Source organism: Podarcis gaigeae (assembly GCF_964106915.1).
Source record: "Podarcis gaigeae genome assembly, chromosome: 8".
NCBI classification, from domain to species: Eukaryota; Metazoa; Chordata; class Lepidosauria; order Squamata; family Lacertidae; genus Podarcis; species Podarcis gaigeae.
The window spans coordinates 5,942,933-5,954,811 of NC_139684.1; the positions used below are offsets into that span (position 1 = coordinate 5,942,933).

General features: G+C 48.6%; 1 protein-coding gene across 1 annotated transcript in view; it reads left to right on the forward strand.

Annotated features, from left to right (window-relative positions):
- The window catches only part of LOC310851076 (uncharacterized protein), a 71,821-nt gene extending 60,993 nt beyond the window's left edge, over window positions 1-10,828 (forward strand). The window contains exons 13-31 of the mRNA XM_083753159.1: window positions 1,359-1,426; window positions 1,572-1,740; window positions 2,768-2,909; window positions 2,988-3,106; window positions 3,221-3,370; window positions 3,780-3,922; window positions 4,076-4,190; window positions 4,300-4,436; window positions 4,609-4,728; window positions 4,861-4,975; window positions 5,243-5,377; window positions 5,528-5,692; window positions 5,975-6,133; window positions 6,242-6,346; window positions 6,464-6,569; window positions 6,815-6,877; window positions 7,124-7,306; window positions 7,396-7,564; window positions 9,872-10,828. Of these exons, the coding sequence (XP_083609285.1) occupies window positions 1,359-1,426; window positions 1,572-1,740; window positions 2,768-2,909; window positions 2,988-3,106; window positions 3,221-3,370; window positions 3,780-3,922; window positions 4,076-4,190; window positions 4,300-4,436; window positions 4,609-4,728; window positions 4,861-4,975; window positions 5,243-5,377; window positions 5,528-5,692; window positions 5,975-6,133; window positions 6,242-6,346; window positions 6,464-6,569; window positions 6,815-6,877; window positions 7,124-7,306; window positions 7,396-7,409 (2,208 nt within the window). The 3' untranslated portion in view covers window positions 7,410-7,564; window positions 9,872-10,828. The remainder of the gene's footprint in view (window positions 1-1,358; window positions 1,427-1,571; window positions 1,741-2,767; window positions 2,910-2,987; window positions 3,107-3,220; window positions 3,371-3,779; window positions 3,923-4,075; window positions 4,191-4,299; window positions 4,437-4,608; window positions 4,729-4,860; window positions 4,976-5,242; window positions 5,378-5,527; window positions 5,693-5,974; window positions 6,134-6,241; window positions 6,347-6,463; window positions 6,570-6,814; window positions 6,878-7,123; window positions 7,307-7,395; window positions 7,565-9,871) is intronic.
- The last annotated feature ends 1,051 nt before the right edge of the window (window positions 10,829-11,879 follow it).

The window sequence follows — 11,879 nt, forward strand, 5'->3', positions numbered from 1 at the left end:
GGAGGAAGGACGGATGAGAAACAGCACCATGGGCTCTGCTGAGACAGGCCAGCTCCCTCAGGTCTCCTCTCCCCCAACTGTCATCTGGCGGCAGCCATTTCAGCAGGCTGCCTCAGTGGGAGAGATGACAACAGCATTCTAGACCCTGGGGCCTGAGCTTGTGAGTTGTCTTTTCCTCTGCCCTCCTTGCCCCCTTTCCTTGTGTGTTCTGTTGGTCAGATTGTTTCTTACAATAGAAGTCTGCCATTAGGGAGTTTCTTGCATTTGATTTCATGGAAGGCTCTCTTGGAGCCTTTTTGGCTTAAGAGAGGGGTACAAATGCTCTAAATAATAATAATAATAATAATAATAATAATAATAATAATAATAATAATTTATTTATACCCCGCCCTCCCCAGCCAAGACCAGGCTCAGGGTGGCTAACAACCAATAATAATAAAAAGTTGATTAAAATACAATTTAAAAGATTAAGATACAATATTAAAGCATTAGGATGCAGCCTCTTCACAGGAGGGAAAAGGAAATAGAAAGAGGGGGAGGGAATCAAACTGATTCTAAGCCAAAGGACAGGCGGAACAACTCTGTCTTACAGGCCCTGCGGAAAGAGATCAGATCCTGCAGGGCCCTGGTCTCATGAGACAGAGCGTTCCACCAGGCCGGAGCCAGTGTTGAGAAGGCCCTGGCTCTGGTTGAGGCTAATCTAACTTCCTTAGGGCCCAGGACCTCTAGGGTGTTGCTATTTAGGGTGTTGCTTGAGGTCCTCCAGGGCGCATACCAGGAGAGGCGGTCCCGTAGGTAGGAGGGTCCTAGGCCGTGAAGGGCTTTAAAGGTCAAAAGCAGCACCTTAAATCTGACCCTGTACTCCACCGGGAGCCAGTGCAGCTGGAAAAGCACTGGGTGAATATGCTCCCATGGCAGAGACCCCGTGAGGAGCCTCGCTGCAGCATTCTGCACCCGCTGGAGTTTCTGGGACAGCTTCAAGGGCAGCCCCGGGTAGAGCGAATTACAGTAGTCAAGCCTGGAGGTGACCATCGCATGGATCACTGTGGCCAGGTTGGGGCGGGAAAGGTAAGGGACCAACTGCTTGATGAGGCGAAGGTGGAAAAATGTCGCCTTGGCTGTTGCTGTAACTTGCGCCTCCATAGAAAGGGAGGCGTCAAAGATTACACCCAGACTCTTAACGGAAGGCTTAAATGAATAGAAGGATGAATAAGGTCTCTAAGGAAAGGGAGGCCAGAGATTTTCAGTTTGTTTCCCAGCCTACCTCGTCTGTGCTTTCCTGATCAACACAAAAACATGAATGGGTCTGATCCATTCTTCACATTCTGACGTTCCTGTTTCTCTTTTCTCATGGACAGGGAATTGATTTTGATGAAGATCAAATATCGGAAATCAGCCTGGAAGATGGGGAGGATCTTCCTCCAAGGTAATCCTGTGCTAATCCCCATCCCCATAATCAATTGCTTTAAAAAACAACCCGGTCCATTTCTATGGTGGGGGTGCTTGGGGTCTTTGAAGGATGGGAGGCAATAAACCCTTTTGACAAAAGCGCTACTCCTCTCTCCCCTCAGCATCCCAACCACAGCTTCTCTGGATGCGGCTGATCTTCCTCCTGAAAGCGACAGCAGCGACCGGCTGAAGAACAGATTTACGGATGTCATTGCAACGATGAAGAGTGGGAAGATCCGAAGGAAGGCGCTGCGAGATCTTTCCACCCTCCTACAGAAGATCCAGGAACATGTGAGTTGCATGGCGAGTTCCCGCCTGCCCCACGGAAATAAAGACACAGGACACCAGTATTTTAGGTTAATGGGCAAAATTAGGCCACAACTTTATTGATTACAGGAATTGAGCGGTATTGGCTTAGGCATTGACTAACCGGCTTCAGCCTGATTGCTAGAAGACCGGCAAGGGTTAACCACCAGTAGGGGGAGTCCTGCCGATGTACATCAACTAGGAGCTTCCCCCGGGGTCACCACTCGGGGGCGTGCCTTGGGCCCTGGCCTCCATAGGCTTAGGACAGAGCAACGCCCCCCGGAATCCTTTACCAGACTACCCTTTGATATGGGGGAAGGTGATGGTGATTCTTCCCCCCCCCCCATCTGCATATCAATACCCTTACCAATGCCTAACCGCCAATTCCGAGGAAGTTGTGATGATTTGCTACGATGTAGGCAAAAATCCAAATGGCTGGTGCCAATTTGCCAAGTGGAAAAAATTCCTACCAGACCCCTTGACGGCGACCAACCGAAGTCCATAGCAATGTCAAAGAGCCAAACCTAAAGGGTGGGAGGGTGGGAAAACCGGAGCAGCTGGGGCACTGGGAGAAAGAGGGAAATCCTCAGGCGCTCCGGCCCTAAATAGCGCTGGCCACGCCTCCCGGGAGGGCATGAAGCCCACAACCCCACCTCCTCTCCAGCTCAGAAGTGGCTTTACTGAAGGGAAGCATTGCAACCATGCAGGGCTGTCAAGGCCTTCAGGCTGCTGCTTCTAGGCCCACCCTGCAAGGTGCCCAAGGGACAATCAGGCATCCCAGCACATACTCAATTTGGAGAACAGAGCTGGGCCATAGTGAGTAAAATGGCTGAGAAAAGAAGAAAAAAGCAAACATTAGGAAAAGAGGGGTGGGAAGTAAAAAAGAAATGGATTTTTTTCTGTAGAGGATGCTAAATGTTTTGGAATGTTTGGAAGATTTAATAAAAATGTTATAGGAAAAATGGTGATGGGTTGCTTCTCTCATCAGTCCCTTCTCTGGGTTTCTTCTCAGCCATCGGTAGCAGTTTCTGCATGCTCCTTTGGCCAGCTGGTGGCGATTTCCTGCCTTTGTGCATTGGATCCGGACCTGGAGAGCAGGCAGCGGGCAGCAGAGGCTCTCTGCCATCTTCTGCCCATCCTGCGGCGCAACGAAGGTAAGACTAGAAGAATGTATCCCAGCACGGGGTGGGGGTGAGCAAGACCCAAACTAACCCTTTGGCTTTCCTTTGCAGAGATGCTGGAACGAACGTCATGGAACCATATACTTATCACCAGAGCTGAGAAGGTCCTCAAATCCACCGGAGGACCGGTTCCTGAATTGTTCGTGAATAATTGTTACCATCTTGCCAGGGTAAGTCGCTGTCTCTCAAGCCACATGTTCTGGGTTCTGCAGAGGCAGCACCTGGGCTTTCTGCTCCCCAGCCTTGACATGTGGGCATCTCTGACCTTCCTCTTTGCTCTTCAGGTCTTTGGCGCCTTTCTCCCTGCGGAGCAGCTCTTGGAGGCAATGTGCTTTCTGGCCAGAGACCTGGTTGTCGAGAGCAGCTTCAACCCACTGGATATCTCCCACTTACTGCAAGAATTCATCAAGCAGTTTGGCGGCACAAAAGTGGAGGTAAGGCATCTGCAAAGGTAGGAGAGAAGATTATCTGCTTTGGTGTAGGGGAGGCAACCTCATGCCATTGGGTGGCCAGGGCACATGTTAGTTGAGAGGGGCCTGGCAATGTCAGGACAAGAACCTCAGCCAAGGGTTCTGAGAAACATGGGTTCAGGGATGGGGAATCCTCCTCTTTCTGGGAGGAGGCTGGCAAGCTTCTTCTCTTGGCCCACAATGGATAGGGGAACTGGCGCCCTGGAGCTGCCTGGGTCCAATACTCCCAAGGACCCTGAGTGGTACCTTGGAAGGAAGAGGCTGTGGTGGCACAGGGCAAGGGTCCCCCTTTCAATGAGGGATGGAGGGATCCGCCTGCAGACAGCCCCGCTTCCTTGTACTCTCCAAGCAACCCTCTCCTTTTCTCTGACAGGTGAAGGTGCTGCTGGAGGCCTTCTATAAGATCAGCCAGGGGCCTACAGTGCAAGGCAGAAGCATGGCCGTCTTCGCGTTGTCCATCTTGTCGCACCACCACCTGGCGACAGTGGTTGAATATCTCCTCCAGTTTCCTTTCGGGTATGGAGCCCTCCAGGTTCTACTGGGCTAAGGGGGAGGTTGGCAAGCTGCAGGGCTTGCTCAGAAAGCCCTTGCTGCCATTTCCTCTCTCTGGAGCATGGCAGCAAGCAGAAGACTTGAATCTGACCATTGCTTTTGTTTTTGCATTCACAGAGACTGCGAGAGAGTATGGAGGGAGGTTCTAGCATCGGCCAACCCAGAACAACTGATCCATCTCATGGCCGAGCAGATTTACCAAAGCCCCTTGGCGGAATCTGCCACCCAAGTGGTAAGGACCAACCACCTGCTTTCTGGCTACTTCTTCCCAGGGTAATATCTAGGGATTCCTGTATTCTGCAGGAAAGCAGATAAAGTAACTTGACCTCTCTCTCTTCCAGCAACATCTCAACAGCCTGTTGCACGCCATCCTCAGGATGGAGGACTTCAAGGCAGCTGTGCACCAGAACTTCCCACAGCTGCTGATCGCTCTCCTGGGGATGGTTATCAACTTCCACTATGATCAGGAATTCCTCGGGTGAGTAGTGTGTTGCAAAGGGACCAATGGAGTCCTTTCCCCTTCAGCCTCGGGGGGTTTCTGGTCCAGCTTGGTTTTCCAAGGGAGGCTCTCCTTCAGGCAGCTGCTGGGGAAGGAATTTGAGTGTGTGACAATGACCCTCCTGGTAAAACTGGCCTTGCTTTGGTTCCAGAGGGGCTAAGGAAGTTCTGCACCTCCTTCTTGGCACCACTGGAGAGCAAGTGGAGGCGGCCATCGTTGACCAACTTTTCTGCCGGGAGACTTTCAGCCAGGGGTTGTCTGCCATGGTGAGGTAAGAGGAAGAACCACTGACCTTCCCCAGTGGTCTGGCAAACGGAGCTGAAGGCATGGGGTCGGACTGTGCCCCTGTTTGCTTTCTGCAGTGTCTTTGCCTTCCTTACCGAGATCTCCTTCTCCATTTCAGAGCCGTCGGAAAGCAACACTGGTGGATCCCTCCCATGGTGGAAAATATCATCGCTGCTCTCAAGGACCAGGAGTTTGCCGGAATGCCACAAGTCGCGGCAGCTATCTACATCGAGGTGAGGGGGACTGACGCGGGAGGAAATGGGTGCAGCAAGGAGGCCCTGGCTTGGTTTCTGCCGAGTGTTGGGCTACTTTGAGCCTAAGGACTGTTGCCTGTTTTAGTGCTCCTCAGAGTAGACCCATCGGATTTGATGTACATGACAAACTTTGGTGCATTCACTTCAGTGGGTTTGCTCTGTGCAGAATTGCAAATGATGAGTAAAAGGGGAACCTGCCTCAGCCTCTCATCCCTGAAGTGTTTCTTTCTCTTTGGGCCTCTTTAGCTGCTCAGCTGCCGTCTGGAGGTCTATCCCTGTGAAGATACACTGGAGCAGCTCCTCAACTGGCTGGCACACGACCACCTGCAAGTCCAGAAGCTCAGCGTCAGAGGGATATCCCTGCTTCTGGACTCTGACATGGCAAGTGATGCTCAGAGGGAGGGGGAGGGGAGGTACAGATCTCGATTCTAATCATGGTCCAGCACTCTTTTGCTGGCACAATACTGAAGGGCCTGTGCTAAAAGGCGTGAGGCCTTTCAGACCTTTGAAAAGATTCTCTCTTTTGTGTAGGACCCTTCGCTTCTGCGGCTGTTGCTGCTGGATTCCCTCCCTTCTGCAGAAGCCGATGTCCTCCCAGAGTTGATAGAGCTGGTAGACCAAGCCTACCATTCCAGGGAGCTGGGAGAAGAAGACCTGAAGATGCTGGCGGCAACCTACTGCAGTCTGGCTGCCCATGTGAGTACGAAGGAAAACATGACATCACACCCGGTGGAGGAGGAATGCTTTGGAAGAGGAAGAGTGGGGTTTAGACTAGTATGCAGCAGAGATGTTCTGGCTTCAGGAGGGTGTTTCTCTGGAGCACCTTCTCTTGGAAGCCTGCCTGGAAAACGCAGGGGGAGAGTCACCCCTGCCCCCAGTCTCCCCCAGGAGGAGGAGCAGCCTCAAAACACCCCAGTGGGCAGGAGAAAGGAAAGTGATCTGATGAGAAACACAACCTCTGATATTTTCTGCCTACAGGAGGAAGCCTCCGTCCGGGCATCAGCCATCCAACATCTGGGGCTGCTTCGGGGCTGGGTGAGAGACCAAAGGCTTCCAATAACATCAACAGAAGAAGAAGCCATTCATGAACTGGTTGTGGTCCTCATTCACCTCGAAGACGAGGACGAGGTGGCCAAGGTGAGGGCCAAAGAGGTGGACTTGCACAGTAGGAGGGAGGGATTGTTCTCAGGAGCTACCGAGACTATGTACCGCAATTTGTAACCCTCTTCTCTTCTTGTGTTGCAGGCCGCAAGGAGGGCTCTTTCCCATCTAGCCCCACAAGTGAAGTGGTGGGCTCGTTCCAACAAATTTAGCCTCCACTTTGCTCTCCACCAGGCTGCCAAGCATCTGGTAAGGTCCCTCTGCTTCATTGGCAGCTTTGCCCAGGCATGTCTCTGGGAGTGCAAGGCTCTTCTGCCGTGCTCTCAAGCCTCTCTGATGCCACTTCTCCTTTGTCTTTGCCCACAGAGCAAGACCTTCAGCAAGGACATCCTTCGGAGTGCTGCCTTAACATGTACGAAGCCGTCCGCCAACAGGCTGCCATCAGTCTCCAGGGTGGCAGCTCTGCTTCTGGGTAAGTCAAGCAACGTCCTTCCTTGGTAGGGATGGACAGAAACATCTTGGTAACGATGGCAGGGAGGATGGACATGTCCCCAGGCCACCTGCTAGGTAGGCCTCCATCTGTGCCCAGATCTTGCTCTGAGTGCTCCGCGAGGGTGGAGACCTCTAGAGCATACCTGTCCTCCTGCTGAGCTGCCTCTGTCTCCGCTTGCTTTGCACCGAGATGACATCCCTTTTCTTGCCTCTTTCTCTCTCTAGGTCATCTGGCTTTCCGGGATGCCAGTTTCATCCACGATCAAGACATGGCATCCTATGGAACATGTGAGTGAGACGTACGGAGGGCAGGGAGGGATGCTTCTGCTGAGAAAGGTCTTCAGGGGAAGGCAAATTCCCAGATGTATGTTCAGACAGAGGTGCCACAAGATGAACATGCAAAGAGAATTGGAATGTGACTTCACTGCTCTCTGTCACACACAAACACACCTGACGGCTGTTTTCATATTGTTGATGCATGGCTCTTTTCCTGTGTATCTCCGCCTTGCTCAACCTTTCTCCCTTTCCACTCAGGGCTGGAAGAGATGCAGCAGCACGAGGAAGAAGGGCTCAGGCAGACAGGGAGGAGCTGCCTGAACATCATGCAGCGGGCCTATAAACATCGGAAGAAAGGCAGGGTCCAGCGCTTTTTGAGGAGGCTGCTCCACTGCGTTCACAGGGAACCTTACCCACAGGACTTCCTGAGCTGCATGCCAGGTGAGTGAGGCATCTGGTGGGCTATTGGGACATCTGGTGGGCTGTTTGGAGGTGACGTTTCTCAAGGAGCTCCTTTCTCCTCCTCACAGAACATCCGCAGTAGCGCCAGGCCAAGGCAACGTAACATCAGAGTAGTGCTGCAGTGATACCATCTTCTGCTCTCCGCGGGACCCAGTCTGGACCAGCGCCCGGAACATCAACGCCATCAGGATGGACCAAGAGGAGTGGTGCTGCCCTCACGACCCTCCGTACACAGCGGTAGGAAACCTTTTTGTTGTTGTTGTTGTGTTTCTTGTTGATGTTGTTTTTGACTGTTGATTTTATTGATTTTGAATCTCAGGGTGGTTCACAACACCAAGTATACGAAGCACAAAATACATAATAAGAATAATCACTGCACAAAATTCATAATAAAAATATCAGAACATAATATAAATTAAAATAATAAAAACATACTAAAAATAGCCACAAGACTAATGTTTGCACACTAATAAACAATACAAGAGCCCTGAAACAGCACTCCAGGCCACAAATACAAAATCTAAATCAGCATAACACATTTAACAATCATTTTAAACAACCCCACCTTCTTGAAGAAGGCTGATATATTAGATTTAGAAGGTTGGAATATGAGGTTTGGATGGCACGCCTACCTAACATACAACAAAGTGGCAGTGCATAAGGACTTTCTAAATCATATAGTTAGAATTTCATTATACAAGGTCTGGGATAAGTACCACAGACTATTAGAGCCCAAAATACCCTGGTGGGTATCCCCAGTGGAGATGATAACGGTAAAAAAAGACAAACATGGACACAAATTGGGTGACATCAAGTTCACAGCATGTTGTACAATAAGGGAGAATCTAATGAAAATGATCTACCGATGGTACCTAACCCCCGCCCCGAGGAATTGGCAAAAATCTATAAGCAAAAAACCAATGTGTGCTGGAGATGTAACACTGAGATAGGAACAATGGACCATATATGGTGGGGTGTAAGGAGATAAAAAGCTTTTGGAACAAAGTTCTTGAAGGAATCATTAAGATTTTAAAAAAATCATTCAACAAGAAACCAGAAGCGTATGTTGCAAGCATATAATCTTGATTCTTAAGATTTTAGGCACTTCTAGCCTTAACAATTTAAGCATTATTAGGATACATGGTTATACATAAAACGTAAAGGTAAAACTCTTCCAGGTGGCCTTGCCACATTCCCCCCTTTCAAGTTTAGAAACAAGTCACAGTTGTTTCTCCAGCTTGACTCTCATGTTGAACCCCGGTATAGACAACTGTGTCTCTCAAGGGGATCTCTTCAGGGGGCATTTCACGAATTACTCGAGCGTACTCATGCTCTTCTTCTGCCAGAGGGGGCAGGGCTTGGTATATGGCCATGATGTGGGTTTCAGTGAGATTCTTAATGCTTTGGGCCACCATTCCTCTGACTAGAGATATGCAGCAAGGGGTGATGCGAAGAAGTATTAGGAAGACTAATCCTCCTACCGCAATGGCGGTCAAAAGGCTATGTAACCATCCTACTCCTGGGACCCAAGACCACATCCATTCCCAAGGATTCTGACTGGGTTGGTTATCATTTATAAGGGCTTGTAATTTTGACAACTCGTCCTGAATAGTGTTGTTGAGGTCATGAAACTTCACTCTGCATTTGCCTTCCGGGACTATTTTACAAAAACTTCCTGATTTGGCAAGAAGATAGTCAAGAGCAAGTCTATTAGCTGCTGCTATCTGGTTCAAATCTTCAATCTCAGACTGCAACTGTCGGAGGATATGTGTAGTGGCATTGATGGTTTTCTCCAACCTGCATGTTAGGGCAAATAGTGCTTCACGATTTTGTTCAGCCACAACTCCCGGATGTTTGCCGATGGTGAGGATGCTAACGAAGCCTCCGCCAACAGCACCCACACACCAGGCCAGGAAAATCTCATCACTGCACTGTTCCCCTTGGACTTCTCTCCTCTTTCTGTTTCTAAGAGAGGGTAGAGGAGGAAAAGCCTCCACAGTCACAGGGAAAGTAAAGGCACCTATTCCCACACACTGATAATCACCAGGGTGGTAATTAGTGGCTAGTCCATTATACAAGAACCAAAGATTGAGGTCCTTGATCAGCCAGCCAGAGCAGATGGATCCCTGTCCAGTGAAGTTGACTGGGAAAGTATGGATACAGATCTGAGGATGTGGTGTTGTTTTGGTAAGAGGCGTTGAAGGAACCATTCCCACAACCAAAACTTAGCAGTGCACTGTGTGTAATTTCCCAGCCGACCTTTATGTTGGTGGTGCTGGACATGCGGCCACTCTTCCAGAGAACCGGAAATATCGGTAGGAGGTATAATTCATTTCAGAAGGAGGTGTCACGAAAAGGCCACTTTGATTATACAGTAGGCCTGCCAAGACAATGTCAGGGTCCCTGATTAGTCCTGGGATGAGGGACATGTCAGCTACCTTTCTAGGGTGTTCATAATAAAGGGTGACATTTTCTCCATATATTTGAAACATCTGCTTAGCATTCTTTACAAAAACATTTTCTTTTGTCATTGGTCTCCTCAAGGTCAAGATGCACATCAGGGTTAACATCAACTTCATCATGATCAAGGAACTCCAGGGGTTCAAGGAGCCCAAGGATATCAACAATTCCTCCTGGGTAGTAAAAGAAGATAAGAAGGAGAACAGTTATTATTACTGTAAGAAGAACTGGAGGTAACCAAGACCAGAGCATACCTGGAGAGTGAGCCAGGAGAGTGAGTTCAGCTGCACTCAGTAGAGCCTCTTAGTGGTCCCCGGGTTCTAGTCAAACTGGAGTGGTCAATTCACACTGTATACACCCTGCTATTGCCACTCAAAAAGGGTTTGTGGGTGGTGGAGGAAAGAAGGCTACTGTGACCAGTATGGTGGGAGGAAGTGCACCTTGGGGTGGTGGGTGAGAGAACCCGACTACGGTTCTTTTAGGTTCCCCGGGCATTTACCTCCTATGATAGGTTGGTCTTGGCCGAAACCCTTCTAAGGGTATATGGGTATATGGCACAGCTGCCTTGGTAATGCTTGTACCCAAACGGGTATGTACCAATCATGAAAATACAAGGGGATATGACATCCGTAATCCTCCAACAACTCTACTCACTTATCAATTATGTTCCCTAGCCCATCCACATTCCTTACTACTATCTGTACAGCTGGTCTGTATTTAAATCTGGTACAAATTGAGGACTGGCTGATAATTCAACTGGTAAAGATCCTCCCATCTGCCGGTGCAGTTCCTCAATCTTCGGGTGTGCATAGACTCACTGGCTTCCGGTGCAGTGAGAACAGACCGGGTGTCTGGGGCTCGTGCCCTAACCCCACTCCCGGTGGGGCTAGGGGCAGGGGTTCCTGGTGATCTTCAACTTCAGGGGGTCCGAAGGATTCTGCTCACAGTTCCAATGACCCTCAGACCACTTCAGACAAGAGTGATCAATCCAGGGGGTCACCTCGGCCACTTTCACCGTGGTAGGCATTGCAAGCAAGATGGCATATGGACCACGCCACTTAGGAGCCAAACATATCTTTTAATTTATAAAATCCCTGATCTTCTAATTTCTTCCACCAACCAGGCTCCCTTTGACCCTCCTGCATATATTTTAACGGCATCCACCTTGAGTATGTTGGCATCCATTTTGTATTCCAGTTCTTCTGGATTCCTAATGCAGTTTTCCTTGGCCCTATTGTCTTCTTAAAAGCCGTGTTAATATCTCTGTTAAATAGCCCTTCTCTTCCTATTCCTTCATTTATTTCATTCTCCAGTCTTATCCATTTAATCCCTTCCTTATATCCAATATCTATTAGATTTTTCAATTGGAACGTTTCATAGTAAAATTCTAAGTTCAGTATTCCCCATCCCATCGCTTCATGAGATGAATAATTTACTATGGCTGGGGTTCTAAGTCTTTTACTTCCAAAAATCCATTTTTTAAATCCCTTATTCCATGTTTTGAACCATATTTTCCTAATAATAATTTCGGTACCAAAAACATTTTAACTGCTCTAACCCTACCTAGAATAGATAAATTCTTATTATTCCACGACTTTATATTCTTCTTGATCTTTCTCCACGCTTCTTTCTAATTTACATCTGGAATCCTAGCACTATTTTTAATAATATTTACCCCAAGTATTCAATTTTTTTCCTATTGATATCCATCTTTGTCATTTTTGCAATTTTCTTCTTCTCCTCTTTATTTACACCCCCAATTAAAATTTCAGACTTCTCCAAATTTACTCCCAATCCCGACTCCTCTTTAAAGTCCTTCAGGATTATCATAAATTCTCTTACACCCTCTAAGGGGTTTGTAAATAATAATAGGATAGCATCTGCATACATGTTTAACTTCATTTCTTCCTTTCCTTCCTTATATCCTTTTATCCTTACTGAGTTCCGTATTCTGTCTGCCAAGTACTCCATACCCAATACAATTAGTAGTGGTGAGAGTGAACATCCTTGTTGAACTCCTCTTTGTATATTGAATTGATCTGAAACCCCCTCGTTCACTCTGACCACAGCCTTCCCTTCTCTATACAATTCC